The sequence below is a fragment of the Nestor notabilis genome, unplaced genomic scaffold (assembly GCF_000696875.1).
Source record: "Nestor notabilis isolate BGI_N333 unplaced genomic scaffold, ASM69687v1 scaffold9840, whole genome shotgun sequence".
NCBI classification, from domain to species: Eukaryota; Metazoa; Chordata; class Aves; order Psittaciformes; family Psittacidae; genus Nestor; species Nestor notabilis.
The window spans coordinates 70,390-81,723 of NW_009912551.1; the positions used below are offsets into that span (position 1 = coordinate 70,390).

The 11,334-nt window shown below is 41.7% G+C and overlaps 1 protein-coding gene across 1 annotated transcript in view; it reads right to left on the reverse strand.

The window, feature by feature from the left end:
- Nucleotides 1-9,166, reverse strand: part of LOC104409996 (amine oxidase [flavin-containing] A-like) — a 16,088-nt gene extending 6,922 nt beyond the window's left edge. Inside the window, exons 1-6 of the mRNA XM_010020045.1 lie at nt 9,008-9,166; nt 8,003-8,094; nt 4,859-5,000; nt 3,032-3,181; nt 1,578-1,737; nt 231-327 (exon numbers count right to left, since the gene is read on the reverse strand). Coding sequence (XP_010018347.1) covers nt 231-327; nt 1,578-1,737; nt 3,032-3,181; nt 4,859-5,000; nt 8,003-8,094; nt 9,008-9,028 — 662 coding nt within the window. The 5' untranslated portion in view covers nt 9,029-9,166. The remainder of the gene's footprint in view (nt 1-230; nt 328-1,577; nt 1,738-3,031; nt 3,182-4,858; nt 5,001-8,002; nt 8,095-9,007) is intronic.
- Nucleotides 9,167-11,334: the final 2,168 nt, after the last annotated feature.

Sequence of the window (11,334 nt, forward strand, 5' to 3'; positions counted from 1 at the left end):
TTCCCAACCAACTCCTTTGTATTAGGCTATTTGTAGCAGAAGCTTCACCTAAAAAGTTATATGGACTAGAGAGGCATAAGAGGCTTGTCAGAAGTGCTCTTCTGCATCTATGAATACTGAGGGAGTGAGCACCACTGAGGTAACCCGGCCATTTCCCCTCTTCCTCCTCCTCCCACTCCTTCATACAAAACCGAATATACATCTGTGAGTATAGGCTAGAAACTCTTAACCCCATAATGGCAGGGAAAGATCCATCAGGTTTCGTGTCATCCATGGTTATTCCAATTGGAGACTCTTCATCCTCAATGATCAAGGAACCACAGTAACCTAACGGAGGAAAAGAAAATTATTTTCAGAGAAACTTTTTGATCATTATTTCTGATAGCAATGAGCAAGGAAGATTATCCAAAAAAGGAACTGTACAGTAATTCCTTTGTCACCAATAATATCTACATGTCTGAAGTGGTTTTGTAAGAGACTTTCTCCTCTCTTCCCTCTGTCTTTGGGAATTTTTGTACACAGACTCATAAAAGCCATATTTAAATTCCATTATTACTTAGCAAGGAATTTCTGTGGATTGTTGCAAGTCCCTCTGGCTCTCTATATTGGCAGCAGTAAACATTAAAAATAAACAGATCTAGTAAAAATCATGATGAGTAACTTTGGCCAAAACAACAGCAGCAGCAGCAAACCCCAGTGTAATTACATCTGGCCACAGTGGGCTCAAATTTATACCATGTATTAATTTTGCTAATGGTAAGACTGTCAGGAATGGTGTCCCATAGCAGTATTGTAGCAGAAGCATGGGCCATCTAATCTAGTATCACATCAGTTCGTGGTTCAGATGAACATGTAAAAATTCCCATATAGATAACAATGTATAAACTTGCCTACATTTCTTTCTAATCCCAGTGGCTGGTTTATACTCTGAAACATGCAAAATTATATTGTTTTGATTAAGAAATATTCTTGCCCAGTGCAACTCTCAGTATCATTACACAGGAAGTGGAAACTAATCTGTTCATACAAATAGTTCTGGAAATGGTATCAGTTAAAGCTGAGAAACACATGATGTTGCAGGACATGGAAAAAATATCTTGAGTTAAACAAAAAGCTAACCTACATTTTCCAGACCTCTGAGATAATCAAGTCTGTAGAACAGAAGATTAAAACCAGGGAAAGGTCTTGCTTACACCTCAAGATCTCCTTGTCATCTGCTATAAAGTCTCTTTGGCTGCTCTAACTTTGTCCCTGGCAGAGAGAAGCAGAGACCTGCTGCTGCAGCTTTCAGCAATGCTTCCCAGGCAAACCTTGCTTGTTCTCTAAGTCATCCCTCCTCAGCAAGCAACAATGAGATTCAGGATCCTGTCTCAGTCTGGCCCTATCTTTGGGACAAGGTGTGCACTCAAGCTTGGAGGAAGAGCTCTCCTTTCTAAGGAGCTTTACCTTTCACTTTTCTGTGTCTGATTTTGGGGTTTTGCACCTTTAACTCCTATTGGATTTATTTCCCAACAGAGAGCAGAGCTTCAAAATTCTCACAGTATGGAGCGCCCAAGTCTTTCGTTTTCCTCACATACCCTTCCTCTCCCAGAAGGCTTCCCTGTAGTACATCATGCATTTTATGACACATCCCATAGGCAAACGCTGAATTAACTGGTTTCTCTTTGGTGGCAGTTCTGGTTTGTAATGAATCTTTGTTGTCAGGATTGGAGGAATAGCACTGATCACATACTTGCCCTGAAATGTAGAACACAGTCAGCACAGACAAGGCACTGCCTCTCACTGAGCTCACCCCACAGGACACATTTGAAAGACTGTGTTATTTGTTGCTAAACAGATTTCCCACACCTAACTCCACTAATTAGCTTTCCCACACTGATATTTCCAGGTGACCAAAATAATTCTGCCATTTCAGAAAAAGGAGCTGGGAAAAGCATTTATTTATTATTTTTTTTTTTTTTTTTTTTTTTAAGGAGGACAGCTTTCCAGACACTACAGGACCAGAGTTGAAACTTGACTGGAGACAATAAGAAATGGGACAAGACAGATCTTATGGCATAGGTAAAACTGTCCAGAAAAATCTGAACCACATTTGTCCAAATTAAAAGCTGTTACAACAACAAAAAAATCACTTCTGTGCATTTTCACGGGACAAGCAACACCAACGGTGAGTTCAGCTCTCCTGAACACACTCTATCCTTCTTTCAGGCCCTGTGTCTGATTGGAGCAATGAAGAAAACTGTTTCAGGGCTCAGGGTGACACTATATGACAGCTGATGCTGCTGCTCTCAGGTGCTTTCATGCTGGGGGGCCACTGAGTGCAGGAATCCTGTCTCCTTCGACTTGGATCTCACTCAGCCAGCATTTAGAGAGACGCCAGAGGTTTTACTCTGGGGGTTAAAAATTCCTGGGTGAGGGAGAGAGTCCGTCCTCTAGGACATCCTTAGACCAGCTTCTCTGCCAAACAGCCCTTTCCCTTTCTGCTAACATTCTCTAAATATCCCCCAAACACTGCCACCAGTGAGACAGGGACCTTGCAGACCATGATGGTCCTGCACAAACCCCTGTGGCAGACTGAGCTCTGTGTTCAGAACAGAGCTGCCACCCTATGTGTGCCACTGCAGGTAATCAAGTACTGATGGAGAATTTCACAGCACCACTGCACAGAGGCCAGATCTAAAGGTTTTTTAAATGTCTTTTCTTGTTGTTCTGCAAACCACAAACTTCAATATGAAGAGGAACATTATTTTTCCTTTCTTTGAAATGGTGTCAGTGCAGAACTAAAATGTAAAAATATACAATCACAGAAAATGTTAAGACAGAAAAGACAGAGTAATGACAGAAACTAACTAGCAGAACACTAAGACACCCAGTCATAAGTAAATCTGTAAAGCAGGTTTCACAGAGTGTCAGCATAGTCTGCAAAATGGACACACACAAATGGGTACTTCCTGATTACATCTGGCTGAGAGCTACAGCAGATGTATTGCCCCACTAAATGCATACTCTACTTTAATTCTGATCAAATTACCTCATATATCTCATGGTTTAGAGTCTCCACAATGACATTATCACCTGTCTGATCAATACGGACCACAGGTCTCTCGAGTCTAACTTTGCCTTTGAGGCGTTCCATTATTTTCTCCGATATCTGACCAGAACCCCCTTTAAACTTCCTCTCCTAAAATACAAACAGAAAAGAAACACACACACACAAAAAAGAAAATCACCAGCATTAATCACGATGACATTCAACAGGACTTCTGCTCACAATAAAGAGACTCCAGGCCAAATCTGCAAGTCCTAAGGGTGCATAAAGTGGCCCAGACTTTCAGAAGAGCAAAGGCATAAACCTGAGCGTCAGTGGGGATTGCTGCCTAAGCCGTATTTGCAATGGTTTCCTCAATTTGCTGGCTTAAAGACTCTTGAAGCCTAGTGGACAAACATATATAATACAGGTATTTAGTATAAACATATCACTTCATAGAAAGATGTTTTGAGTGTTTTACTCATCACTCTGCTACCATACCCCTCATGTGTAACACAGACACCAGCTTGCATCTGTACACTAAAGCCTGCACCAGTGCAGAAGCTGGGTCTGGCCTCAAGGGCAGCAGACAATGAGCTTTATCTGTCCCTGGGAGCAGTGAAGACATTGCTGTCTGGAAAAAGCACAACCTGTGACACATATTTCCTTGCAATGTCTTTGCAGATGCTCAGGGGAAGCACTAACTCTCTTTTATCTACTAGCCACCAGCATTATATCAAGCAGCTCACTTCTACATATAAGATACTGATACTGGCAGGGAGGGAAGGATCCGCAAAGTCTTGTGAAGAATGACTAAAATGGCTGTCTGAAGAAGTTTTGTAAGGCTTGCCATGGACAGTAAGTCAGAAACCCTCAGTGGTTTTGCTCAACTGGTTTTGACTGGGGTGAGGGGAGAGGGAAGGATGGTAGAAACCAAGACAGATTGCCCCATCCAGCCACAAAGAAAAGGCAGTGCTCTTCCCAGGCTAGCTTTCTCTTCTCCACATGTCTTGTTTAGATACAAGTATCTTCAGAAGATTAATTTATTTTCAATTCTTTTGCAATATCTAGCAGTTGCTGACATGACCGCAATGTTGAAATTGAGGAAATCCTGAGGAGGAAGGCTCTTTGGTATTGCTCCTACTCCAGGGCAGCTGTACTTGTATCCTTCCTGACACATGCTTGCCTATTCTTACCCCAATGGACAGATGTTGGTGGAGTCTTTGCATTTCTCCAGACAATTTCTCTTACTGTATCCCTATCCTGGCAGACTTGGAAGGGTGTGATACTATTGCTGCTTTTGTTGTTGGTAGCTTAAGTTTGAAATACTGCATGTGCTTTCTGAGGCTGCATTAACTGAAGAGGCTTGTAAAGGGTGCCAATGTGAGCTGTCCCAAGAAGGAAGGGTCTTTTGCTACTTAATTCCAACTCTTGTCATTAAAGGCTTCAATGACAAAAAAACATATTGCACTCTGAAGTACACTTGCTATGAAGTCTTGAAAACATCCAAATGTGCTAAGTAACCCACAGAAAACAAATTGGCAAAAAAGCAACAAAACAGCAACAGAAGAACTGTGTTGAAGTGAACGCAGGAAAAAAACAATTGACTAAATTGTCCCAGTTTATCCCAAGACCTAGCTAACAAAATTCCTCATTGTACAGAGTTAGCCAAGAGGGCTGTTCCAGCCCATGGGAACACAATTGTCCCCAGTGCCACATGAACTTGGTGTTTTGCCCTCTTTTCATTAACTGCAAGGCTTTGACAAGTACAACACTCCACTTGCTTTTTGTGGTTTCAAGAGAGGAGAAAGAATACGAGACATTTTATACCTGGCCCCCATTGGTGATAGAAAAAATCCTGGCTGTGCCCCCGCACTGCCTCACGTACCACAGGAACCAGAGAGCAGAGACTTCATGAGGCTCAGACGTGACATTGACATTCACAAAAAAGGTGGCAAATTCTTTAACAGTTCTGCATGAGACACAAGAGCAGAAACAGCCAGTGAGTAAACGTGAGTTCCTGACCGCTTACAGGTTTTATTTTGTTATTCTCAACAAGGGCTGCTTTCCCAAAGTCAGAAAAGCCAAGGTGCTTATTATGTGTCTCATTTTTTAATCTGTAGCAAGTCTGTTTCAGTAGGTTTATATCAGCACCTCCCTCCATCCCCAAAGCATTCACCCATTCGGTATGAAATCCTACTGATTTCACCTTAGTTCTTTCTTTAGTTTCCCAGCTGCTATTCCTCTCATTAGAACAAATATTTTTCTCAACAGGAGAATGCATTTGGTAACCTATTAGTGAAGCTCTTCTGCCTTTGTCCTCGATGGGGAGCCCATCAGGCACATCATTTCCAAGGGCTGATGGGTCCTGAGGGACTCAACTAGACAAGACATTCTCCAGCTCCTATGTAACACTGCTACACAGACTTGTTGTGAAACAGAGAATCAGACATAGTAAATAACCCAGAGAAACCAAACTGGCAATCATTGCCACAAACATAAGGAGAGGACCAGCTGTCTACCACAATGAGCACAGACAGAGTTCCAGTGGCAGGAAATGAGGACCTGGCTATTCACATTTCTTTCATTTGTGGCTACAGATTGCTAAAAGTATTGAGATAATTTAGCAAAGAAGGTGAAATGTCTTTGACTTAGATGAAGTTTCATAAAACAACATGAATTTATAATCATCTGCTAAAGGAAGGAACATTAAAAGTTATTTAGGCTTAAACATGTAACTTACAAACTTTCATAACCTCATTTCCCTGGGTCAAGTCACCTCTATTTCATAAACTAGGGTATGAAAACATTCTGCATGCAAGAACCCTCTGCCACAATCCTGAAAGAACCAAGACACTAAAGAGCTGTAACAGATTCACACCTAAGAAATATGAAGAGTCCAGGTTCAGAAGATGCTGATCTGTGACACATGAGAAGCAAATCTTCTGTTATAATCTTGTCCCAAGTCATACAAAAAATGCTGCGGAAAAGCTTTCTTGTTTAGGGGGCTATGATTTTTAACTATGTGTAGAAAAATCTGCCTTGGCTTAAAGACCTAAAATGGCTTTTTACTGAGTTTTTAAACATGTTTCAGCTGAGCTCATCCATTAAAACTGGAGTGCCACAAAACCATCAGTGGTAGAAGCAGTCTTGCAGAGAAGTGTGTTACAGGAGAGGTCACTATAAACCCAGTTCTGCTTATACTCCACTGGCTCCCTGACTAAGAGGAACAGTAAAAACTAGAAGAGAAAAAGCCAGTGCACTTGCAACAGAAAGGGCAGTTCAAAGTAACTGAGTTTGCAGACAAATGGCTCATAAAACTAATTGTAAAGAAAACCACAATGCCATAGAGAGCAAGAGCAAGTCCAAACGACTGTACCTTATATCACATGGAGCTGGAGCAAGATTTAAGCTAGCAAAATAAATTTCAAATGGAAAGTTTTGGTCAGGAAGCTGAAAGCATAGTGCTAAACCACAGTCAGAATGAAAGGGCAAATGACACAGCTGCACTCATAAAAGATGCTGAATACACAGGGAAGGAGAGCATTACAGAATAGCACAGAGGCTGGCACAGCAAGAGGGGACACAAGTGCTTACATGAACACACTTCTTTTTGCCTTATAAAAAGAATTAATTGAAAAAGAAAAGGAAGAAAAGTGTATTTCCAGATGTTATCACCTTGTATTGAACATTGTTCGGTTCTTTTACTCATACAGTTTGGTCCCTCAGAGACATATAAAACACACAGACCATTTTCTAGGTGATACAACACCTTGGACCCTCTTCCTAACAACCAGGGTTGATGCTCTCTTGGACCTGCTACTCACAACAAAGACAACCTGTCAGATGATGCAAAGGTGAATGGCAGCCTTGGGAACAGTGGCCATGAGACTGGAGTTTAAAATCCTGAGGGAAATAAAACAAACAGCAGAATCGCAACCCTGGATTTTGGAAGAGCTGATTTTATACTCCTTAAGAACCTGCTTGGCACCATCTCATGGGAAAATACCCCGTAGGGCAAAGACCCCCAGGAGAGCTGGCTGCATTCAAGGACAGCTTCCCAGGAGCAGAGGGAGGGTGCGCTGCAATGGGCAGAGCTGAGCTAGTGCAACAACAGGCTTGCTGGGATGAACACAGAGCACTTCACAGGCTAAGGCACAAACCAGCCAGGGAGGGTAAAGGCAACAAGAAAGCTTGCCTCGGCTGTCTTGTTTCCCTCTAAGGGTTTCGGTGGCCCAGCAGGCAGTACTACCGAAACACGAAGCAGCATCTGAACTTCTCCAGAGTTTCCAGAGCCAACAGCTGCTCACTCCCCACTCTTCAGGTCTCACACTGCCCTATCCATTGAGCAGCCACTGGAGAGCAGCTGCCCTCTGGTACGGTGTGCTGCTCTCTGATCTGCCAGTGACACCTGCTTGCTCCCTGGTACATGAAATGCAGCTCACACAGTAAATGCAGACACATATGATAACAATGCAGGAAAGGACCTAGGCAAGAGTCAGGGGACACCACTCCTCAGCTCCTAGCCTGCTGTGGGGCTGGGGAAGCCTCCTCACCCTCTTCTACCTCCATTCCCTTGCCTGCCAGTGACTTTTATTCATGTCTATAAAGTGGAGTTTTATTTACATGGTTCTTTTCCTAAAGACAAAGGCACATGCTCTTCAGCTGCGTGAAGTGAAAGCATGGTGGGAAGAGCCCACACTGTCACCCCTGTGTGCGTGGGCCTGCTGAGGCAAACCCCAGGTTTCTCCAGTACCTTAATCCCACCTGCCAGCCAAACTAAGCTCTGTCATACCACCTTATCCTTTACAGGCTGTCACCTCCCACAACAGCACATCACAAAAACCAGCCTCATCTCAGATACTTCCTTCTCTCTCACTGCCTGTACCACAGCTGTACTCAGCTGTACCCCAGAATTTGCCACTGTCATTCTAGATAGTAGCTAGATTTCAAAGTAAATGAAGAGTTACGTACTTGGTCCAGCAAATCTTATCTATCAGCTCTTTCATGGTCATTTTGTCCCATTCTTCAGCATGCCGAGCATCCCATGGTGCTTCTAGAGGAATCTGGAGAGAGAGGTGAAATATTCAAGAAGTTATTTAATACTATATCATTGCCTGGTCATAGCTAGTTAGTAGCACAGAGCTGACTGATATGTTGACCAGAAGTTGCTTTTGTCCCCCTGTAAACTTGGAATAAATTAACTAAATGGAATAGTTTCCACTCACAGCTCTGACCATAAATTGTAGTATCATGGACAAATTTGATTCTGCAAAATCGCATAAACCCAATGAACTTTGCAGGAATATTGTTAGTTATGCCTGAAGGTTACTGTAAGGTAGGGCCCTTGGTTTGTAGCCAGATTATAAGGCAACTGGTAAATATTTGAAAGACAGCACGATGTTCCAGGCTAATTTTTGTACACAGGAAGATCTGCAGTTGTAGTGCTTGAGTTTTGAGGGCATTTACTGTTTAAGAATTTTAGAAATAAAATTTTAGAAATAAAATAAAGCCAATCATTAAGTCATTAGGCAGCTACAAAAAAAAAAAAAAAAAAAACAAAAAAAAAAAAAAAAACCTAAAAAAAAAAAAAAAGAAAAAGTCATCCTTACTCAGAAAGTAAGGGGGAAGGGGAAAAACCCTTCTCATTTCCCAGCTCATGGAATATTTTTCCCTGGCATGAGAATGCATATATACTGAGGTTCAACCTCATTTTTTTCAGATATCTTAGATACCTGCAGATCTTTTCGTATCCTCTCACAAATCATAGCATGGTTTGGGTTGGAAGGCACCTTGGAAGCCCTGTTATTCCTGGTAGTTCCTGGACAGCACAGGTATTTTCCCTGATGGATGCTTCTTTTTTTTTTTTTATATTAAAGAAGCAATAAAAATGCCTGCCAGATACAAAACAAACCAAAAGCAGATTTACTCACGGTGACATGAGCATTTTAAGAGACAGATGCAATTTACACAGCCTACCTCTTTTCCCATTTTGTCCATGGTCCTCCAGAAGTTATTGTAATCCAGGTAAACTAAGGGATTCCAAGTTGGGGGGGAAATACCTGTGAAGTAGCGTGACTTCCCCTAAAATACATGTAAGAGCATAAGTAATTGAAATAGAACAGAGCATATCTTCATTGCTCAAGAACACAGTTCTCAGTAATCACATGGTTGACCTTTTACCCCAAAAGACCTAGCTTCTTCCCACCCCACCCCCTTATTCTGCATATGCATGTAAGCAATAGAATGCATGAAGCTAAGTATGAGGGGATAAAGCAGTTGGACTGACATCAGAAAGGACAATAACACTTCTATTTTTTATTTTAATTGAGAGGGGGTGGGCAGGGGTACATTTGTTCTGAGCAAGTTGTCAAATTCTGGGCTAAGGAGACACAAGCAATGGCCAAGTAGGTAATATTCCTCATTCTTAAACCTTCTTCAGTATTACAGATGAATGAATCTAATGCTTACCTGCCTGCTGAAACATGCATTTTAAAACTTGCATAGGTCTAAAATTACATGCATTTTGAAGTGTCTAAGCACCTTTATGGTATACTTCACCTATAAAAGCAAACGTGCCTCTTTATTATTCCAAGTACCTTGGGAGAAACCTACCAAAAATGTGCCAAAAAAGGTTTTGGCTTCAGGAAGAAAAAAATCTATACAGTTTCAAAAACGGTATCAGGACTTACAATGTGTGTGAAACATAACTGCAACAGGAATACAGACTGTTTCAGATAATCCTGTGATATTGTGATAAGCAAAACTATCTAACAGCAGCTGGTTCTTTGTGATAACTTTAATCTGAAAGGACTGGATGAGCAGGCAATGTTTTCTCTTATTAAATTGCTTGGAATCTTCCCCCATATAAATCAATGGCAAAATTCTCATCAGACCTCTTCAATTGTTTCTGTTTTTTCAGGTGTGCCAAAAGTTTGCATGAGGTCACTTGGCAGGATGCATCAAACACACTGGACCATGACAGGTAGGACTTGTGGTGCTAAAAGGTGTGCAACATGCTTTTCAGTGCAGTGCATACCACGCCAGCACTTTTTGGGTTTTTTTGTTTCTTTTATCCCCATTTCATTCTGGTTTAGAGAGTTATGTTGGAAGAAGGTAGGCAGGGGATGCTGCTCCAGCCTTCTCCGGGTGCTTGTGTGTATGGAAAACACAATTCTGCTGTGGCAAGGGCAGAGAAAATGCTCCTATGAACAATCAGCAAGGGAACCCTCTGCATGACACTGCATCTTTCTTTTAGAGAGTACAATTTCTTGCTGCCAGTTTGGAGCATTGTGTGTTCAGCCACAGAAAAGTGCACCAAAAAACACACACAAAGGGATATACTGCATGCTACAGCTATTACTATCATAAACCCATGCTGTATCAAACGAGGAAGTTATGACACAAAGCAGTAATATATTACTAATAATTTTCTTCTTATTGCACAACATTTTGTTTTCAAAAAGATCATCAAATACTGCTCCTTCAAAGTTGACTTATTGCGAGGCTTTTTATTCAGGTCAGAAGGCAGGTGCCATCAATGTGCCTTCCTTGATGTGCCTGAACACCAATAATCCTGCCCTTAGGCAGAGATGAGGTGCAAAGCTGTCAGGCCACCCAACAACAGGTGAAGATTAATTACTGCAGTTCTGTCATGCCCACTGCAAGGGACAAAGGGAAAAGATAAGCCTGCCATTCAGGAGTTGCAGTGAAAACTTTTCAGTTTTTCACTGTTCAGCAATACCTCTTTTCAACAGACTTTAATAAATGACTGTTTGTACTGAGGGGTGTAACTTGTAAACACCACTCCTATCTTTGGCCTGCTTAACTCTAAAAAGAAAGTAAAAAAAATAACTTCTAAAGCTCCTCTCCTCCTCTTGTTTTCAGCCAATCCTATTCCTCATGTTGCTGGAAAAAACAGTCCAAGAAAAATTTCTTCCAGAAACATTATGATGAGCTTTGCACCAAAACAACTTTTCCAACTCACAGCATTAACTCTACTGTGTTTGACAGCTTCAGGCTCAGAAACCCCCAAACTGATTGCTGCAGATGGGGCAACACTCCCACTGCCTGGCTACCTAATATTTTCCTCCAACTTTTCCACCTCTACACTAGCTTTAGACCACCATGACCGCAAACTGTGGAGGACTGACTAAAAGTATGGCACATATCAAATTGGATATTCGTTTAACTGCTATTTGAAAAAGTAACTATCATTACTAATCTGAAAATATTATTAACCTCACATCTTTGGTCAATGACATAGCCCAGGCAGATCAATGGGGAAACATATTTTATCCCCTGAA